We start from the raw sequence: 22,521 nt of genomic DNA, 5'->3' as shown, positions 1-22,521 counted from the left end.
TGTAAAGGAGAAAATTATGTATGGAGACTCAATAATCAGGGAAGTACTTAACAAACTTAGTATGACAGGACTTAGTATGACAAAATCATGTTTCTTGGAAGCAAAAATTCATGACAGGTGATTATGACATCCAGGTGCAAAAAAGGTAAGTCGAAAGAAATGATTGTCTTTGTTGGTACCAATGATTTGAGAGGTGAGAAATATTCTATGAGAGAGGATGTAAAGGAGTTGTTAGAAAACTGAAGGGTGAGAAGGTGAAGATTGTAAGTCTCCTACCACGCTATGGTAGAAGACTTACTATAGAGGTGAACTGAGGAGGAGGGCATTGATAGCAAATGAGCTTATATGTAGACTGTGCAAAAGAAATGATGTAGAATTTGTGGATCTGCAGTCACTGTTTGATGGAAAGACGGATTTGTACAATGTGGATGGACTGCATCTGAATGGTTTTGGTGTCTGGAGAGAGCTCTGTTCACCGAGCTTCCTGATATGTAAATTCAGGGAAACTTAAGCAATTAGAGTGGAAGCAAGTGAGTTTGTGTGAAGGCAACCATGAAGTGAGTGAGTGTGAGAATGACCAAGTGAGGAATCTAGTCTCTCAAGCAAAAATATTGAATAGGTTAGTCAATTCAGAAAGTAAAGGTGGGGTGGGGGCAATAAAGGGATGTTGACATTTTTATATACTAATGCTAAAAGTATCAGGAACAAGAGGGGCAAGTTTTTGGCATTGATTAGTGCAACCTCGCCAAAAGTTATAGGCATTAGTGAGACTTGGCTAACAGCAGATGGTGTAGTTACAGGGATTGAATGTGGAGGGTTTAGTATTTTCAGGGAAGATAGAGAAGATATGATGGGGGAGGAGAAGTACTGTTGATGATAGCAGATGAATTGCAACCAAAAAGAATAGGAGACAGGTGGGACGGTGGCTGTTCATTTGAAGCAATCTGGTAAGACAAAATATACAGCTGGTTGTTGCTATAGGCTAGGGAATTCCACAGATGATCTGGAAGACATGCATCGGCAAATTAGTACAATGAGTACAGGTTGAGTGATTATTATGGGGGGGGGGGTCTTCAACTATGGAGATATAGACCGGAAGGGAGAAAGGAAATAGAATATTTATACACCTGCTGAGAGATAATTACTTAAGGTCACATGTAATGGAGGGGACTAGGGATGGGAGAATATTGGACCTGATCATAGGATCAGAAGAACATTGTCTTCAATTGGCGAAAGTGACTATGCAGTCTTGACTTGGGAAATTATAAAACATAAGGAATATTCTATCAAGAAGGGATACTTGTGGAACTATAATGCAGGTGATTATGACATGCTTAGGAAGAAGCTTAAATCTGTACCATGGTATAAAACACTGAAGCATGAGGATGTTAGGTGCATGGGATATAGTTAAGGGTCATCGAGAGGAAGCAGTATTAAACTGTATACCTCGGGTAAGGAGGGTTAATCAGGTAGGAGTTATATGGATGAATAATATCATTAAGAACGAGCTGCAGAAGAAAATGCTGTGGAAGGTATATAAAAAGAAAGGTGATCAGCCAACTCATGAACAGTATAAGGCTCAAGCAAGAAAGGTGATCAGCATGGCAAGGAAAGCAAAATCAGATTATGAGAAGAATTTAGCCGAGCAGGGCAAATGAAATCCCAGAGTTCTTTCGTTATGTGGCAAGTAAGAGGAAGAATGACTATGGAAGAATAACCTTAATGAGTTATGATGGTCAGGAGGAGACGGAAGCAGTTAAAATAGTTCGGTTACTGAGTGACCACTTTGCAAGCATATATCTTCCTAGTGAGGTTACTACTTTAATCTATGACAGACATTAATGTGGGAACAGAGGTGGATGGATTGGAGGTTCTTACAATATTGCAGAATCTCAATGTAAACACAGCTGTGGGATTAGATGGGATATCAGCTAGGGTTTTGCGAGAATGTACAAGAGAACTGGCAATGCCTTTTTACTAGGCTGTTTAATTTAGGTCTCAGATCTGGTAGAGTTCCAAGGGAGTGGGGAGAGGGCAAAATTATTCCTTTGCATAAGGGAGGTTCTAAGATTACAGTAGCAAATTATAGACTAATCAGTATCTCAAGCATGGAGGTAAAAGTATTAGAAAAATTGGTAAAAGAGAGAATTCAAGAATGGATAGATAAAAATATGATAATGTATGAGGGCCAACATGGCTTTGTGAAGGGTTGGTCATGCCGTAGTAATTTACTCATTTTTATAATGGAGTAACAGCTGAGTTGAATAAGTCTACACAATGATTTTGCAAAGGCATTTGGGGATGGATATGACACTGGTTAAGTGGATAACAGGGTGGCTGCTGGACAGATATCAAAAAGTGGTATATGGAGGGGCAGAATCTAGGAGAAACAGGTGACTCGTAGTGTGTCACAAGGTGTGCTGGGACCATTGCTGTTTAATTTATACATAAATGATATAGGAAATAACCTGAAAGGAAATATTTAGTTGTTTGTTGATAATGAGAAATTAAGTAGAGTAATAGTTAATCAAGGTGATGTGGAGAGCTTGCAGGATGATTTAAATAGGCTGTCAGTATGGGCAAAAGTTAATGGGTGTCAGTTTAATGTTGTCATGAAATGTAAAGTTGTGCACTTTGGGATAAATAGGTTACAAGCTGTGTATCACATTGATGGCACTGTACTCCAGTAAATAGATGAAGCTGGAGATTTAGGGGTGGTTGTAGACAGAGAGTTAGAGGACATATTGCTAAGGTTGCTAAAGTAGCACATAAGATTACTTGGCTAGTGAAGAACACCTTAACAAGTAGAGGTAAGGAAGTTGTAATTCCTCTATATAAGGCCTTGATATGCCCACATCTGGATTACTGTGCTGAAGTCCAGTCCCCTGGGGATGTGAAGGCAATGGAGAAGATTCAGAGGCGAGTGACCAAGATGGTGAGTGGCCTGTGGAATGTACCCTATGAGGATAGACTGAAAGTGTGTGGATTGCAGAAGTTGGTTGATAGGAGAAAAAGAGGGGATATGATAGAAACATTTAAGTTGCTTAAAGGCTTTTATAGGATAGATGCAGGGGAAATGTTTCAGCATTTGGCTAGTGGGACCAGAACAAGAGGTCATCCCTGGAAGTTGACTAAAGGTGTGGTCAGTAAGGGTGTGAGGACTAGATTTTTTGCTTGGAGAGTGGTGAATGAGTTGCCATAGTCAGTTGTGAGTGCTTTTTCTATTAATGAGTTCAAGGAGAGGTATGGCAGATTGTGTGGATAGATTGGATCTCCCATGATGAGTCTTCGGACTCCATGGAGGTGTCCGTATAATAATAATAAGAGGTGAGTGACTACCAGATTTAGTGATTGTGGAAGATGGATATTGTCAATTTTTTCCATTTTGTGCCTGGTTGATTATGGGATTAGTTTGTAGTTGAAAATTAGCACTAATTTTGCAGATATTGTAAAATAAGAAACAATAAAGCCAAGAATAAACTATTAAAAACAACAGGCAGGAAAAAATCATGCCACTAATGATTATATTTTGTCTGATATCTCTGTTATTCTAGGGAAATTACAGCAAATGCTTAAAATATTTTACCTGCTGCAAGAGTGATGCAAGATTGCTCCATCGTTTGTGTTTGTGGATTAATTTCCCGTGGAGGTTGAGGTTTAGCTAAGTTTGGAGATAGTCCTGGAAGAGGAGAACTGAAAACCACACCTCCCAGTGCAATAGCACCCAATGCAAGGGACTTTATGAAGGCAGATCCATCATTTACAAAGCTGAAGAGAAAATAGCAAAAACATAGAATTAAACTTTAAATTTACAGACAGTTTGAGAATAACTAACTACATCAGAATTACACTAATTTAAATAGCAACTGGACCCTTGTCATCCAGGTCTTACCTTATTCAGCACTAAATGGAAACACACTTATTGGAATAAATTTCAAGCAGCATCAAAATCTGAATCTGGATAACAAAATTTATTTGTGCTAGGATACTCCAGTAGTGATGAAGCAGAGGAATTTTTTGAGTGTGTGTAGTAATTGAATTTATTTAATCATGTCATATAGCTGAGTAAATCTTGCATCAAAAAACACACACATACACAGAGAGAGAGAGAGAGAAAAGTTGATATATTATTATTATTGATGCATCTTCATAGAGTCAAAGCCTCATTATGGGAAGTCCACACTAACCATTAAAGACACAATGCCTCTCATATTGCGTCTTAAAGTCATTCATGGATGATAAGCTCATGGCTGGGCTCTGACATCTTATTTCACTTATTTACTACTACCCAAGCAAATAATCAAGTCTTGATATCTTTCTTACTCATAATATTACAATACAAAAAGCACTGAATTATAGAAAGATTTTATTAATTAGCTTATATTTCAATGAATTTCAAACCAGCATCTTAAGAGCACAGCTACTTGTTAGAGTCTACAAATGAAATAGTAAGTGAAATAGTGCAAATTGTAACAGACAAAAGATCTAAAGTCCTAATGTTGTGCCTGCTAATGTTGCATGAAGTTATTACAGTTAGTGCATTGAAGTTGGTCTTAAGATGACTGTCCCCCAAATTCTAGGCAGATTAATGAATCCTGCTTGTTAAGGTTAGGAGAATGTTACAGGTCACTGAACTGTGGGAACCAAAGTGTGGTTTCTCAGTCCTGATTTGCAATAACGATGGTAGGGAATTTATTTCTCATATTCTCTAAGGAATCGTGGTTCCAGCCAGACAGGAACCCACAATAAGCCCTTTATTGAACTCCAAAAAGAACCTTTGTTTTTCACATTGTGATCAACATTATTGTCAATTACTGATGAGCAGTATTTTTAAATAGATGCTTAGAACATGTAGTGATGTGTTCTAGGCAACATGCAGAACACATAGTGATGTACATGACTATGTATTCTATATATACAATGCATTAGAAACTTTTACACATATCTGCATAAAGGTTTCTAACTCAATGGCCAGTATGTGCAGAAACTTGCTGTTTCATTTCCTGTCTGAACTTGGCTCCTGATTAGTAGTTTGTCTCTAGTAGTGAGACCTCTTGTGATGACTTGGTGATGAACACCACGTCATCACAATAAATAAGTATATATTGTTTGCCTGTCTCGTAATTCTTTGATGATTTCTTTTTGAGGTGCAGTAATTTCAAACTGGAGGGTTTTTATACTCTTGGAGGAAGAGAAATCACTTTTAATTAATTTCTGCATTAAAAGGAAAAATCAAAGAAGAACAGGCCTGATAGAGATTCTGTCATGAGATCTTGCACACCACTAGCAAAAGGTATGAAAATCTTCAAATCCTGTGATAAAAGCACTTACAGCACAGAAAAAATTTCTCACTGAAACAACAGTAGTGCCTGCAAGGAAAAAGAAGGAATCCCAGACAAAAGAATAGTGCTATAAAAAACAAGGAGAAAATTTCCTATATTTAAGAGTGCCTGCAAAGAAGTAGAGACCACTAGGATAAAGGACCCCCACACTGAGCAGAAGCGAAAGTCAATGTGCAATGGCTGAAGCCAGCAGAACACAATACACACCACCATACCCACTCTGTGAACTGACACCTACTAAGGGAGATATTCTGAGAGAGCACTGGGAGATTTAAGCTGTCATAGTGAAGAAAAACTCAAACCGAAAAATACTCTGTAGGAAAACCCTCCGGATCTACTGGGACCCAAGGTTAACTATTAATTGTTCTGGCAAGATGGATTGATTTGACCTATGGTCCTATATCCTTTATGTTGGATTTACAGCAAAATTTCTGGATTAAGGCATATTAATGAGCACTTGGCTCACGCATTGTCAGCGAGTCTTTTTTTTTATAATAAAAAAAAATACTTGTTCAGTATGGTTTTTTTTTAGAATGTTTATCCTGAGATATTTGTTTTAGTCTACTGCTAAGTAGTACACCATAACAGGCTTGGAATATTATTGAGCCATAGACTCACCATTTTGAGCTTCTGGCAATGGCTTAAAAAACTTACTTGTTCAATATGGTTTATGTTTTGCAGGGTCATGCTCTCTGTAGTCTACTGATTGACATATTAGTAGATTTTTTATTTATTTATTGTATGGGTACAGAGCAGGTTAAATTAAAGATGACAATCTTAGAGAACAGAACACAATATAGGAACAGAATGGGACTAGTGGGTTAGGGTGGATGACAGCATTTGCAAAGAATTTTGCAGCCTTTTCCCACAGGAAAGTTTTGATCTCAGAGATGTTGGCTTTTCAGTTAAGCTATACGTTTCTTACAAACCATGTGTGTTATATTCATAAACATTTGTTTTGGATTGTCCTAGTTTGCTAATGTTTGAATCTGCTGTGGGACTCCATGTGGATGAGGTATATATCAGGACCGGCCTGATCAGCATCTTGTAGCAGTCAATAGTTCAGTGCTTAGCTGGCTATGATGATTCAGTAATGGGGATAGCTTCCCCATTGCCCTATTTGCTTTTGAGTTGTAAAGTGAAGTCCTTTATCTTGTTGTATCCCTAAGTATTAGGCTGCTGTTTGCCATAGAATGGGGGTATCAAACATGACAACTTTGCCCTCTGGCAGCAAAGTTGTCATGTTTACTCATCTTATCATGTTTACTTATCTTCTTGTGAAGAGCACTGCAGTGCTATTGTCTGCATTAACATTGATTTGCCATTTTCTGAACCACTGTTCTAGTACTGAGACTGCATTTTGCAGTTTTTGGTTGCCAATCTGGGTTGAGAGGAACAGACTTTTATTGCAGTATCATCTGCATTACCATTATGCAGTACCATTATGATGGCAACTGTACAAGGGATGTCAACTACATAGATAGCAAAGAGCAGAGGTGATAGCAGGGAGCCAGTGAGGTGGGGTGGGGTGGGGTGGGGGATGCCTACAGTGATGTTGTATTCAGATGATCTATTTCCCTGTAGCTTCAGTCAGAATTTGCAATCACTGAGGTACGATTTGGTACCTCAGTCCTAGTGGGAATTTGGCCTAGTTTGAAAAGAAGTCCATTGTGCCATATTTTGTCAAATGCCTTGGCTGTTTTCAGGAAGATCACTGTGTGATGCTTCCACTTGAACCCTACACCGATGTTTTCCACAACTCTTAAAACATGTTCTGTGGAGTGGTTCTCCCAGAATCCAAACTGCACATCGCAGATGAGATTTCTTTAGTGACTTTCTATAGTCTTCTTACTACTACCCTCTCAGCAATTTTCCTAGGCAGGAAAGGAGGCTAATTGGACAATAGTTTTGGGGAAGGTGTGCTGCTTTTCCTGGTTCTGGGATTAAGATTATATCTGCTGCTTTCCATCGTGCAGGGAAATAGTGATATCTAAATGTTGTATTAATAATAATAATAATAATGTGCATTACAACTTTATATGGCAGGAATTTAATAATTTTGTCAGAAATCCCAACTGGGACTGGTGCTTTCCAATTCTTAAGGTTGGTGATGATTTCATGTACCTCAGCAGGTGATATCAGTTGGATGGGGTTTATGTGCTCTGTAGCATTTTAGTGTACAATGTATCCAGGTGTACATTTCACCGATAAAGTCTAGATCTGCATGAGTGTAGTTTGGACAACACTGCTTCTCTAGGTCATCAAGCAAAGGTTTCAATTTTGCCAATGCCACAGTAAATCAGACCACATATGGTCTGTGGTCTGTGCATACAGTTTTAGCCATTTTCCAAAGTGCCTAGTCTTCTGTGTTTAAGGACTGACATTTTGTCTTCCACTGTTGATTTCGATAGTTTTGAGCATATATATCGAACTTTCTTTGTAGCCTGATTGAGCACTCATCAGTGTTCTGGGACAAGAAATTCTGTGGTATTGATGCCTGGCTCTCTTCTTTTCATGGATCAGGTTTTTAATCTCATCTGAAAGTTGGTCAGAGAGTTTGTGCATGGCACATCCACAGTGGCAGTTGTTTACTTTTCTAAGCTTGAAACTGAGTCATTGATTTTTTCCCTTTGAGTCAATGGTTGGAACTATGCCAACAGATTTGTATAGAGTAGTCTTTAGTTTTGTCCAGATGAAGTTGGGACCATTGCAGTAAAACTGGGTTGTGGTCACACATCAATACCAAAACCCAGTTTTGGTATTGATGCCTCAGGCAGTATGTAAAGGAGAGGACACAAGGATCAAGAGTGTGAAATCTGCTAATTTCATTAGAGGATATGATTGTGAGTGGAGTTCTGCATTTCTCTTCAGTTGGTGAGAGTGATCATGAAGTGATCACCTGATTTGTGACTAGCCAGAAAGGATTTATGTGAACTTACACAGCTGGTGATTATGAAAAAGTTATTTTTTACTTTTGAGAGAAACTTGTGACATGAAATTAAGAATTATCTACACGTTAGCACAAGAAAAGTATATTTAATATACTGCCAGATATTTCAGTTTTAAAATAAACTACAATCAGTGGCTAGATAGAAAACAATTTTTTACAAGGTAGAATACAAACAATTGATCATTCAAAATTAGAACGAGCCATCTGGTGTTATATGGTTAATCACGATATCATTTTACTGAAGAAAGGCAAACATAAGAGTGAAGAATGTTTACATGTATACATTTACAATGTCATACAAAAAAACTTAATTTATAAAATCATACTAAAGATATCATTAGACAGATGTAGTATCTAGAAGGTCTTCATTAAAAAGATATTAAATAAATAAATAAATAAAAAATTAATATGTTATTCGGATCAGTTAATAAAATATCCACCTATTTCCCCTCATCTAAAGATAAAAAAAAAAAAAATGCTCAACTATATCTCTTCCTGGTGTATACCAAATTCCATGTGAACTACCATCTTTTTTTACTTTGGACAAACCGGATGCTCTATAGAAAAAATAATACAAGAACAATCTTATATTCTTCACAACAAATCCAATAAATCTGGATTGGCGCAACATGGAATAGACACAAACCACAACATTCTCTGGTTTAAAACTTGCCTTCTACACAGATGTCAGCATAAATTCGAATGTCTATTCAAAGAGAGTGCTGAGGCCTTACTTCACTGCCCTAACCTGAATCATAATGACTACCTATCTATGTCAAAATCTGGGAAAGTTTGATCCAAGTAACACATTAATTTTATTTATTTATTTATTTTATTTATTTATTTTTTTTTAATGAAGATATTCTAGATACTACATCTGTCTAATGATATCTTTAGCATAATTTTATAATTATGTTTATAAATTAAGTTTTTTGAATGACATTGTAAATGTATACATGTAAATATTTGGACTGACTTTTTTTAATGACTATTACTGACTATTTAATGAAGACGTTCTAGATACTACATCTGTCTAATCTTTAGCATGATTTCATAAATTAAGGTTTTTGTATGACATTGTAAATGTATACACGTAAATATTCTTCACTTTTATGTTTGCCTTTCTTCGGTGAAATGATATCATGATTAACAACATAACATTATGCAGCTCGTTCTAATATTGAATGATCAATTGTTTGTATTCTACTTGTAAGAAACTGTTTTCTGTCTAGCCACTGATGATAGCTTGTTATTTTCAAACTGAAATATCTATATTAAATATACTTTTCTTGTGCTAACGTATAGACAATTCTCATGAAAAAGTTAGGAGACAGCTTGGAGCTATAGCATGGAATGAGGTGTAGACTTTGTTTGCTTACCCAAGTGTAAGCAAAAAAAGTTTGCACCTGAAGTATTTTCAGGACTGAGGCAACTTGTAGTAAAGGTGGACCAAGCTCTCATCACTCCTTGTCTCAGTATTGTCCATAATGCAAAGCACATCTCCTTGCGGACATGTATAATGCTATGCATTAAGGGAAGGGCCATGACCCAGACTGGTTTCGAACCTTTATTGCGTTCTCGTCAGTGGGAGCCAGACCCAGAAGTGGTGATACTAAGGCAGAAGCAATGGAGAGGTCATATTACCTATACGTTTGTTTGCTTACACTTGAGTAAAGGATTAAACTAAATTTATTATAGTCTAATCAAGTGGAAAATAAACTTCCAACATCTTTCTCTAAATCCAGAGTAATTTAATAATAAGGTGGTACACCTTTCGGAAACTCGTACAGGTAAATATGACCTCTTCATTGCTTCTGCCTTAGTATCATCACTTCTGGGTCTGGCTCCCACTGACGAGACCTCAATAAAGGTCGAAACCGGTCTGGGTAGTGGCCCTTTCCTTAATGCATAGCATTACACACGTCCACAAGGAGATGTGCTTTGTATTATGGGAGATACTAAGACAAGGAGTGATGAGAGCTTGGTCACCTTTACTACAAGTTGGCTCAGTCCTGAAAATACTTCAGGTGCAAACTGTGTTTGCTTACACTTGTGTAAAGGATTAAACTAAATTTATTATAGTCTAACCAAGTGGAAAATAAAATTACAAAACCAAAAGATACTTAATAACAATGGTGTGTGAATGTATTCTGAAGGTCAAAGGACTGAATAAAGTACATATCAAATGGATGAAGAAAGAGATTAAGCAAGAAATTTAGAAGAAGAGGACACTGGGGAGGCAGCACAAGATGAAAAATGGTAGCAATCAATTGCATGAGGAGTATAAAGAGCAGACCAAGAAGGTGGCTCAGTTGGTAAGAACAGCAAAACTACAGCATGAGCAGAAATTAGCAAATCAGGCCAAGAAAAACCCTAGAAAGTTTTTCAGATATGTGGCCAAGAAAAACCCTAGAGTGTGTGATTTTCTTTCTTGACTACTTGTATAATAACTATAACACTTTTTTTGAATGTTAGTCAAGTGAGTTTTAATTTATCATCCTACATGTTTCAAAGCTATATGAAGGTAACAGACTAGGTTTTAATTGACAGTTCTAATTCATACAAAATTAGTATTGTGCGAGACAATGCGTGTGTCTCGGGAACATGATTTATTTGTTAAGAGACATAATGTAATTGGCGTGAAAGTTCATTTCTTTGATGTTTGGTGATCTAATTAAAGCTTTCCAAATTTCCGGTAGGATTAGACCTTGATTCTTATTTAGGTTTCCTGTTGAACGGGTGACCATAGCAGCCTCCTTGAAGGTTCGGAATGGTAGTTCTCTTCTATATAGGGTATATGACTCCTATCCCACTCAATGAAATGGTTGGTAGAGGCAAAGTGGCAAGAAAGGCCTGAAATATCTTGTCTGTTGTTTCTGACATATCCTATGACTATAAACATTCCAGTTATGGAAGTCATCAACATCTTAGACAACTTGTTCCCAAGAGACATCACTACTTTGTTCAATCATTGTTTAGTTTTGAACTATTTCATTTGGCGAAAATCAGTCTACAAACAACTTACCGTATTAGCCATGGGTAGCTTCCTCTCTCCTTCTTGTGCTGACTTATTCATGGAAGACCTAGAGGATAAAATCTTATCTCAAATTACCGCAAAACCGAAAACTTGATACAGATATGTTGATCGCATCTTTATCATTTGGAATCATACAAAAGAAGAACTAATGGATTATCTCAACCAAATCAATAGTTTCCACCATACCATCAAATTCACATCAGAAATTGAAAAAGATGAAAAACTTTCATTCCTAGACATCCTAATAAAGAAACAAACTAATAACAGTATCAACCTGTCTGTGTATAGAAAACCTAGGAATACTGGATGTTACCTCCATTTCAACTCGTCACATCATATATCCTAGAACTTAGCATTATCCATATGCTTAAGAAAAGAGCTATACATTAAACAACAGACCAAGATGACTTACAAAAAGAATTAACTACAATATCCAGAGAGCTATCCTTAAATGGTTATCCAAAACGATTCTGCAACAAAATTCTCTTTTCGGATATACCACAAAGACAACGTGATGACCCCCAATAGATCAGTACTATAACTATTCCATTTGTCAGCAGCATTTCCAAAAAATTGCCTATCCTTCTAAAACCACACAATATTAGAGTAACATTCAAGCCGGTTAATACTATTCGGAATTTTTAAGATCACCAAAAGACCCTCATCCATTCTGCAAGTACTCTGGAGTATATAATATACCTTGCTCCTGTGGTGTTAGTTACATTGTTCAGATCTCTAGAAGCTTCGAAACGAGACAGAAGGAGCACATAGGATAGGTCAGAAACAACAGACAAGATATTTCAGGGCCTTTCTTGGCACTTTGCCACTACCAACTATCTCATTGAGTGGGATGAGAGTCATATGCCCTATATAGAAGAGAACTACCATTCCAGAACCTTCAAGGAGGCTGCTACAGTGGCCCGTTCAACAGAAAACCTAAATAAGAATCAAGGTCTAATCCTACCGGAAATTTGGAAAGCTTTAATTAGATCACTAAACATCAAAGAAATGAACTTTCACGCCAATTACATTATGTCTCGTAACAAATAAATCATGTTCCCAAGACACGCGCATTGTCTCACACAATACTAATTTTGTATGAATTAGAACTGTCAGTTAAAACCTAGTCTGTTACCTTCATATAGCTTACCAATTGTATTCCCTGGATATGCCTATAGCAAAAATCAGTGAAACATGTAGGACGATAAATTAAAACTCACTTGACTAACATTCAAAAAAAGTGTTATAGTTAAAATCTCTAGAAAGTTTTTCAGATATGTGGCAAGTAGAAGGAAAAATGATTATGGTAAGATGATGTTAATAGATGAAGATAATAGAATGGTAAATGCTGCAGAAGGTATCACGAGGTATTCAGTGAACAATTTATAAGGCTATTTTATCCTCATCAGAGTGAAATAATGAAAAACTTATGTGTATTGGACATAGGAGAGGATGGCTTAAAAGTGAGCAAGCAGGAAGTATATGAGCAAAAAAATAAGCAAAACGAAAATAAATCAATAGGCTTTAATGACATATCACCACATCTCTTAAGGGTGGAATGTTCCAGGAAATTGGCATTAGCATTTGCATACCTTTTTAATAATAGTCATGCAACAGCACAAGTTCCAAGACAGTGGAAAGAAGATAAAATTTTTCATTGCATAAACAATCTCTTCTGCATCTGTCATCCACATACCTTCTGCATTTAGTAGAGTTTTTACATATTCATTCTTTCTTTTACTTGTAGCATAATGACAGAATTCTTTTGGAAATAATGGAGACAATTACCATGTTTGAATGTTTCTAACACGGTAGTTGTCTCCATAATTTTCAAAAATGCATTCGGATCACCGTGTAAGCCTAAAAGAAAAGAATTCTTTTGGATTGTCATTAGCTTGCAGAGTCAACCTCTTTTCATACACAGGCTTTGTCTTCTACATAACAATTGTAACTCTTCTGGCCTGCTCCTTATAATTTTCATTACTGACATCATCCTCATCCACCTGGTATTTCTTTCACATTCTTTCCAAATGCTACGAATATCAGAAACAAAGTAAAGTTTGTTGCCTTGGTCAATATGTTCGGACCTCAAGATTGTAAGCATTAATAAGAGTGGCTATCAGAATCATACTAACTGGTATCGAGTGTAAAGGGTACATTATTTTTAGGAAGGATAGACAGGATAGGAGAGGAGAGCATGCTACTAATGCTTTTGGACTCAAATCCAGTTAGTGGTGAGAACTATGATTGCAATACTAGTAATAGTTTTTCATATGGCAATGAGTTTGAAACCATCTGGTGTAAGGTGGAATCTCTTCTTCCTTTCAGGCTTATAGGTCAAGTGGCCTGTTCCAGACCACGTTCCATATAGGAAAGTTTAAAAATCAAGGGGGGGGGGCAACCTCAAAGAAGAGGGAAGAGAGGATAACCTAGCTAGGGGACTAACTTCCCTTAGCTAGGTTTCCTTGCTAAGGGGACTAACTTCCCTTAGCAAGGAAAGCCACTTCCCTTGCTATTGAGACAATAGCCCCCTGTGGCCCTGTTGGTCCACGAGTCCTTCTTCAACATATTCGGACACCCCATCATATCTGGTGGGATACCCTATCTGCCACCCAGGGGACATGCTCTCTAGAGGTTAGGGTTCTCTGTGAGTGTAAGGTGGAAACTAACAAGATCGAATAAGTAGTGGGGTATTATTACAGACCTGGTGGTTCGGTTGCTAGTGATGAAGAAATGCATCACCAAATAAAGATGATGGGTGGGAAAAGAGTAATCATAATGGGAGACTTTAATTAGCCAAACATTGATTGGGCAGCAGTAAAATTTCATGAGAAGAATGAAACTGAATTTATTGAGCTGTTATGAAACAACTTATTATTACAGACCTGGTGGTTCGGTTGCTAGTGATGAAGAAATGCATCACCAAATAAAGATGATGGGTGGGAAAAGATTGATTGGGCAGCAGTAAAATCTCATGAGAAGAATGAAACTGAATTTATTGAGCTGTTATGAAACAACTTATTATTACAGACCTAGTGGTTCGGTTGCTAGTGATGAAGAAATGCATCACCAAATAAAGATGATGGGTGGGAAAAGAGTAATCATAATGGGAAACTTTAATTAACCAAACAGTGATTGGGCAGCAGTAAAATCTCATGAGAAGAATGAAACTGAATTTATTGAGCTGTTATGAAACAACTTCCTCAAGCAGCATGTGACAAAACGAACTTGAGGTCAAAGATTTGATTATAGTGTTAGAGGGTATCTCAGTTAAAGATGTAACTATTTTGCCTCTGATTGGTGACAGTGATCATATGGTCCACACTTGGGAAATGGCTAAATTTAGAAATATTTCATTCAGAAAAGGTTACATGATGAAGTAAAAAGCAGGAAATTATGACCAACTGAGAAGTATACTGGGTTCAGCATAATGGTATCAGTTGTTGGATGGGAAGAATATCAACAGTGCATGGGAAGCATTTAAAAAATACTTAAATGATGCAGTTTCAGAATTGTGTCCAGAGAGAAAAATAAATAGGGCGGGAGTCAAATGGATGTGTATTCTTACCAAGCAAGAGATTTGTAAGAAAAGGATGATGTCCATTATGAAAATTATAAGCAGCAGGCCAGAAGAGTCAGAACTGTTGTACAGAAAGCTAAGTCTGAGTAGGAAAAGAAACTGCCTCTGGAAGCTAAAGACAAATCCCAACGAATTCTATCATTATGCTGCAAGTAAAAGAAAGAATAACTCTACTGAATGCAGATGATGTGAAGGTTACAGATGCAGAAGAGGTTTTTCAAGTAATAAGTGCCCATTTTGCTAAAAGCTATCAACCTAATGTATGCAACATCAGTGGACGAAGAAATTTGGGTGTGTGAGGAGGAGGCAACAGATCTGTTGCACAACCTGAATAAGAATTCAGCAATAGGGAACGATGGGATATCAGCACAGATAAAAAAGTGTGCAAAGCATCTCAGGAGTGGTTGTAAAGATTCTGAAAAAGTTGGTTAGGGCTCGCATTCAGAAATGGGTTGACAGAGAATCTCTACTTTGCAATGAACAGCATGGGTTTACTAAGAGAAGGTCTTAGAGAAGGTTTTAGCAACTTGCTCACATTCTACAATAATGTTACCATTGAGCTAGACAAGAAGAATGGATACATCATGAATGACTGTTGTATAAACTGGAGAATATGGGATTGGATTATAAATATTCTCATGGATATAAGGATGGTTAACTGACAGACATCAAAAAGTGGTATATGGGGGATGTGAATCTGCAAGATTTTGGGAATCTGAAACGTTGTTGTCTTGGCTTGCACATCCCCTGAGACACTTTGCAAGTGCAGCAGTAGGCGGCCTCCTAGGGGCGATTCCTGGACACCTTCGGGTGACTAACTAGCCTGCTACACTATTCCTCCCTTCGAGAGTTAGCAGCCCTGGTAGGGTTAAGGTTCCTCGCTTGCAATAACTCATCAGACGAAGGCTCCGACTCTTATAGGCCGGAGCCAGGAAACTCATCGAGTGTGATTCCAGATGTCTGTTTCTTGTTTGGAGGTGATCCTGCCACCTGTCCCAGTGGCATCCTCAGGAAGAAAGTTAAAAGAAAGGACTGTCATCAACCCATTTTTTCAAGTTCTCATCATGCTTGTTCCAGAGGTCAAGGAGTTCCAAATCTTAGCCACTTCGTATGTCAAGTCTGCAATTGTGCATTCTCCACTGCAGTTGGCATTGGTGTGCATCACACCATGAAACATCCAGCTGAAGTTCAATAAGAACTGAGCACGTCAGAGCACATTTGACTGCCGAAGAAGAAAAGATCCTCACCGCTCATGAGATCGATTTGACGGCTAAAGGGCTTTATTTAAGGTGTTGCCATTAAGATCTTTGGATGCCATCAAGTGTCATAGATGGAAAGCCAGTTACAAAGCCTTAGTTCAAGAATTGGCAGCCCATCCACCACAGGTAATATCTCCATATCTCCTGTCCCTGCCTCTCCATTTTCCAGCCACCACCCTGCTGTTGAAGAAGAGGCTTTGATTCTCAGACTGACATCATCTCTAGATGATCCTCCTCTTCCGGAATATAACCATCAAATTCTTAAATCTCTCATCCAGACTCATCTTCTGGGAATGGATATCACAGATCAGTTAAATGACTACCTCCATGCTGAATTCTCCGAACACTTGATGCCTCGTCAACATCAGCCTACATCAAATTCTACAATGACTTTGTCAAATAGGAAGCAGAGGAACAGGGCCTATGCAGCTATGCAGGCCCTCTATAAAAAGAATAGAGGGCAATGTGCCAAAACCATCCTTGACGATGCTCCTCCTCTACCTCTAGCTTACATGATGATTTTGATACTAAGGGAAGGTCATGTTTTAGCAACTTGCTCACATTCTACAATAATGTTACCATTGAGCTAGACAAGGGGAATGGATACATCATGAATGATTGTTGCATAAATTGGAGAATATGGGATTGGATTATAAAATATTCTCATGGATCTGCAGATTCTGGAGTACAGTCTTTTCTGCTCCACCTCCACAATTCTCTGATGATGACCATCCTACAGTATTGAGGTCCATTCCTGCCCTTCAAACATACCAGCCTGTCTCCATCCAGGAGATCAAAGCAGCTCTTCCATCCAATTTTTCAGCCTCCAACTGATGACTTTTCTGCGTCTAGGCTTCGGAAGGTGCTGCTGAAGATTCTTCAAGACTTAATGGACATTCTCCTTTCCAGTAAAACAATGCCACCATACCTACACGCTTCAAGAACTATCTTCATTCCGAAGAAAGAAACTTCGAGCTGTGCATCAGACTTTAGACCTATTACCATCTTCCCATGATACTTAGACTCTATCATAAAATCTTAATGAAACGACTTCAGCAACATATACAGTATGATTATAGACAGAGAGCTTTTGTCCCTTCGGATGGTGCCGAGAATATATATCTCCTTTCTTCTCTTCTCTCTGATTCCTGCCACCGCCTTAAGCCTCTATATATGGCGTCGCTGGTGCTCCAAAAGGCCTTTGATCCTTCCTGCTCTCCTTGTAGCGCTGTCTATTGCTGAATGTCCAGAACCCTTTCTTTCCTATGTTATGAAGCTATACTTGGGGAGCTCCATCACTATCAGTACAGGTTCCCATGTGACTTCTATTCCCGCAGTGTAGGGTATTCGGCAGGGTGAACCTCTATTTCCCCTTTTCTTTAACTGCATCACAGATGAGTTTCTTCACTCTCTTCCTAGCCATATAGGCTACTCTCTGTGCGCGTCTTCCTTTAACGCTATGGCCTTTGCAGACGATCTTATTCTCGTAGCCGCTACTAAGGTAGGCTTGCAGGAACTCCTTGACCGGGCAGTTGACAGTTTCTATATTCGAGGCCTTTCTATTAATGTAGAGAAGTCCTGCTCTTTAGCTCCAGTTCCCTCTGGTCATGACAAGAAGCTTAAAGTCGAGACTATAGAGTTTTCCCTGCATGGGAGGCCATTGCATGCTTTGACTATCCTGGAAGAGCGGAGATACCTTGGCATCATCATGTTCACCCTAAAAGGAAGGTCTTCTGTCCCTTCTATCCTAGAAGCTGGGATCACTTCTTTGAGGAAAGCTCCTCTCAAGCCCCCAGCAAAGACTGTTTCTCCTTTCCCACTATCTCCTACCTCGCTTTTACCACAAGTTGGTAGGACATATCTCGGTACTGTCCCGAATGGACAGGGCTATCCGTTCAGCCGTGAGATCATGGCACCAACTGCCGCCTGACACTCCTACTGCATATTTCCATGTGAGGGTGAAGGATGGTGGGCTCAGGCTTCCATCACTTAGATGATGGAATTTTCTTCTGAATTTTCCTTATGTTCTAACTGCATGAAGAATTTGCATGAAGATAAATCAAAAAGATAGAGAGAGAAAAATGAGAGAGGAACTTTTAACCAATAGTAGTGAAAAAAAAACAGACAAACCTCAAGACCCAAAAGATAACTAAAATACAATAAATACATAATTTTTTGTGATGATAATTTTGAAGAATAATTCTGAGATTTGGACCATATCTACATCTTCATGTTTCTGGTGAATAGAAATACCATCGGTAAGAAACTGGAAACAAATCTAATGACTGTCTGATTATAATAGGTTTAACTATCAGAGCTTCATTTTGTACCTTAGATAAGATAGATCAATTATTGTATCCTTTTGCTTTCTGAGAGTGATAAATATTGTAGATGAGAAAGACTGCATGTTTTAAAGTGGCATCTCTTGCAAAAATAAATTACTTTTAGCAGAAAGATTTCTAAAATAAGATATCAAATTTTAAATAAGCATTTTATTTATAATCAAAAGTAATAGAAAGTAATCAGTATTAAATACTTACACAGACATTTTCCTCCAAACAGCTGTGAGGAGTCCACAGTATGCTCCAGTAATTATTGTGTCAAAGTAGCATGGAATAAGATAGCGAGGGATCTTACGGAGATGTGAAAATACATCTTGGAACCAAATGCCAAGCTAAAGTTCAAATGACACAAAATATGAATTATGAAATAACTGATAAGATTATGATGAATTCTGATAATATGTAATATTTACAATAATATATCATCTCATCTCTCATCTTCCTCTTACCCTCTTTTACCTTGCAGTGTCGAGGGTTTATTAATGATCGGACCTCAAACCGTTCACAGGATAAGGTGGTCAGCCCTACGTCCCGGTGTATCCTATGTCTGTAGTGGTGAGTTCTCAAGGCCAGTTTGCCTGCTTTGAGGGATGAAAACCCCCAGAATAAACTGGGGAAAAAACCCTACTGTCCACGCCTAAGACCAGCTAACTTGACATGCTCCTCATGTCTCTGATGGGAATCGAACTTAGGACACTCCTTCCCCAGGCATATGGTTGTGAAGTGCACAGCCACTAGGCTAACCGCACGGACTACAATACAATATAATATTTAATATCAAATACAACAATATATTTAAACAATAATATTAACTGGCTGAAGCCCACAAAATATTTGTAAGAAAACATCAAATTAGTATCTTCACTGCATGATGTTTCACATAGCATGTTTTACTAAGCCTCTGGCTCTGTTTATGTTTCCAACTTTGGCAAAGGTAACATAATCAAATTTCATATATAAAAAAAAAGCAATAATATTATGTTTAACATAGCACCTTGCTATTTTAAAATTACATAATTCACCACATGACTTTGTTGATGCTTCTGCTTTTACCGATTAACTTTTTTTTTTAATGAACTATGATTGCAAGAAAAAAAACAAGATATTATTTTGTTCAACATAAATATTTATTTTTTACTAATATTTCAGTGCATTTCAAACTCTCAGATCACAAACAACTTGTCAACTAGTAATTAACACTCAAATGGTAGTTGAAACATGTCCAAATTGTATTCTAGTGCTCTCTAAAGTTTACAGCTGTTGGAAGAGAACTGATATTAAAATGATTCTCGCAAATTCTGGTAAATTAATGCAAGCATACTTATTCAAATTTGGAGAATGAATCATTGCTGGTGACTCAAAAATATAGTCCCTTCAACTTGGTGCTGTAGTTTCTTTTCTTTAACTAATCCTGTGTGAAGAGATGTCCAAAATGTGTTCGTCAGTCCTGATTTAACATAATAATGGTAGTAAATGTATTTCTTCTTTTCTCCAAGGGTGGATGTCAACAGATCTTCCTGTGTGTGTATGTCCATAGCAAGCCAAGTTACAAGGCATGTTACATACATTGGATGTGACAGAAAATGAAGCTTGTTCTTATGTGAATAGATGAATGTCATTAGAGTGGTACAGAGATTATAGAACTTTGACTATCATTTTTTTGACATGCCTCAGGTAGAGTAGATAGGTTTAGGTTTATTCTTGTGTAGCTGGTGAAAGGATTGGGGCCATTGTGCATTTTATACAAGTTATAGCATTGATTAAAAATGTGTGAAGTAGCTGAATTTTTTGCATTAAAAATTAATGTTTAGGCAATGAGTCAAACAGCAAACACATCATCTACATAGCAAAAAATATTCAAGTGTAGCTGTGTTGAGAGTACTTTGTTCTCTAAATGTTCTATAGAAAAATTCAGGGAAGGAGAGAGGGAAAAACACATTGCAATTCCATCAAGCTGTCTGTATATTTTACCATTCCATGTAAACCATTCAAAACAGCATGATGGAACTCTAGAGTAATTTTCAAATTTCCAAATATGCTCCACTTCAGAGATGTGGGATTTTATGAAATCAGGGTCTTTGTTAGTGGTATAATAGTAAATATATGTAATATTAAAACTATTCATGCCAAAATTTTTAATCATGTGGTGTTTGGTGGAAATAAACAAATTTTTTAAAGGGAAAGAGGGCGGGAGATAGAATACTTGTGAAGAGAAAGGCAAGAGATTTTGTTAACATCCTGGCAATTTGTAAGTAGGAATGTTTAGATTATCAACTACTGCATGTGGTAGGTAACATATCAGGTGTATGAATTTTTGCCGTTCCATAAATTTGGAGTAGTTAACAAAGTTTATGTTATGCTTACCACTTGTTTAGTGATTTCACTGGGCCAAAACAAAAAATTTAGAACATTTCTTCTTCCATGTATAGCCCGATCTTGAATTATAATCTGACAAGCATAATAATATTTTAAATTGTATTCTGTTTGATTTATTATGACAGTAACACTTTCATTATCAGCTTTGATATTATCTTATAATAATTATGATTCAGACCTCCATGGAGTCACAACACTCATCATGGGAGGTCCACCTGAGAAAAAATAAAGTATATCATACCACTCCTTGAACTCATTAACCATTTGTGATCTCACCACTCTATCAGGCAATGCACTCCATGGTTCAACTACCTTCCATGCAAAGAAAGAACACCTCATCCTCTTACTCCCCCCTCTCCATTCTACCAAATGAAAAAACTCCCCAGTGTCAACCCTGTAACTACCTCTTAACAGTTCAAAAGTCTCAATCATATCACCTCTCCTTCTATCCACCAAACTCTGCAGTCCACATTCCCTCAGCCAATCCTCATAACTAACATTGTACAGTCATCCTGATACCATCTTTGGTATCAGGACGACTGTACAATATTTTGTACTGTTTGTACAACAAAAATTGTTGTACAAACAGTACAACAAAATTCTTTGCAGAGTCAGTGTCGTCAGTATTGCAGCAATCCTCTGGGTTACCTTCACCACTTTGATATTTTCCTTGAATTTCAGGTTTCCATCAATCATCATCCCCCCAAGATCCCTTGCTCTCCCCATCCAATTCTTCCAGCAGTTCTGCCAACAGGGTATGTAGCCACCCATCAATATATTTATACAATGGAATGACAACTCTTTTATCTCTACAGGGTCAGTGTCCTCAGTATTGCAGCAATTCTCTGAATTCCCTTCATCACCTTTGCAATATTTTCCTTGAATTTCAGGTTTCCATCAATCATCACCCCCCAGATCCCTTCCACAATCATTTCTGAAGGGTCAATCTCTCCTCATAGTAGAGATCGACCCTTCTCGTAGTAGAGATTTGCCTTGAGATGCCTTCCTAATCATACAAGTCACTCTCCTAGCCTCAGTTATATTCTTCATGCATATGCTCGCCACCTCCCCCCCAATCCTTATATCTCTTCCATAACCTCATTTTAACTTACAGTTCTGTTTGATATTGTTTGTTATCCATGTTACACCAAATTGTGTTCTCTTCTTCACTCGTGGTATACAGCTTTCTTTGCTGCTAATAAATATTTCTTCCCAAGTTCCCAAGCACTAATGATATCTTGCCATTCCAATTCCTCTCTCCATGGAACTGCCCCAAGTAGATATCTAAGATTATTATTCACCTGTCTTATATTGGGGTGCTTAAGGGTCAAAGCTGAATAACTGAGAGGAGACCTCCACATAGCCTTTAAAGGAATGTGGAGAACTGACCAGGGCTTCTGAGCTAATGTCCAATCCTCACCTTCTCGTAGTGCACCCTGTTAGACATCTACCTGGATAATGAACAGACGAGGATGGGTGGAAATTTGAGATTTAGCTGACCAAATTGTATTCTTATTGGCTTAAACCAAAATTTCAAATGATTGTACATCGACAGAACTTCATTCCGGCTGGGTAGTCACCCGGTTATACACCCCCCCCCCCGTTGTTTTCACCAGGGAACCAGGGCAAACAGCA

At 37.8% G+C, this 22,521-nt stretch overlaps 1 protein-coding gene across 1 annotated transcript in view; it reads right to left on the bottom strand.

The window, feature by feature from the left end:
- Positions 1–22,521, bottom strand: part of LOC150092290 (glycogen debranching enzyme) — a 461,626-nt gene that overhangs the window by 135,828 nt on the left and 303,277 nt on the right. Inside the window, exons 18-19 of the mRNA XM_090414998.1 lie at positions 18,709–18,842; positions 3,587–3,768 (exon numbers count right to left, since the gene is read on the bottom strand). Coding sequence (XP_090271124.1) covers positions 3,587–3,768; positions 18,709–18,842 — 316 coding nt within the window. The remainder of the gene's footprint in view (positions 1–3,586; positions 3,769–18,708; positions 18,843–22,521) is intronic.

This window comes from Typopeltis vanoorti, chromosome 26 (genome assembly GCF_054136105.1).
Source record: "Typopeltis vanoorti isolate ZY-2024b chromosome 26, IOZ_Tvanoo_1.0, whole genome shotgun sequence".
Lineage (NCBI taxonomy): Eukaryota > Metazoa > Arthropoda > Arachnida > Uropygi > Thelyphonidae > Typopeltis > Typopeltis vanoorti.
This window is presented reverse-complemented; position numbering and strand designations above follow the sequence as displayed.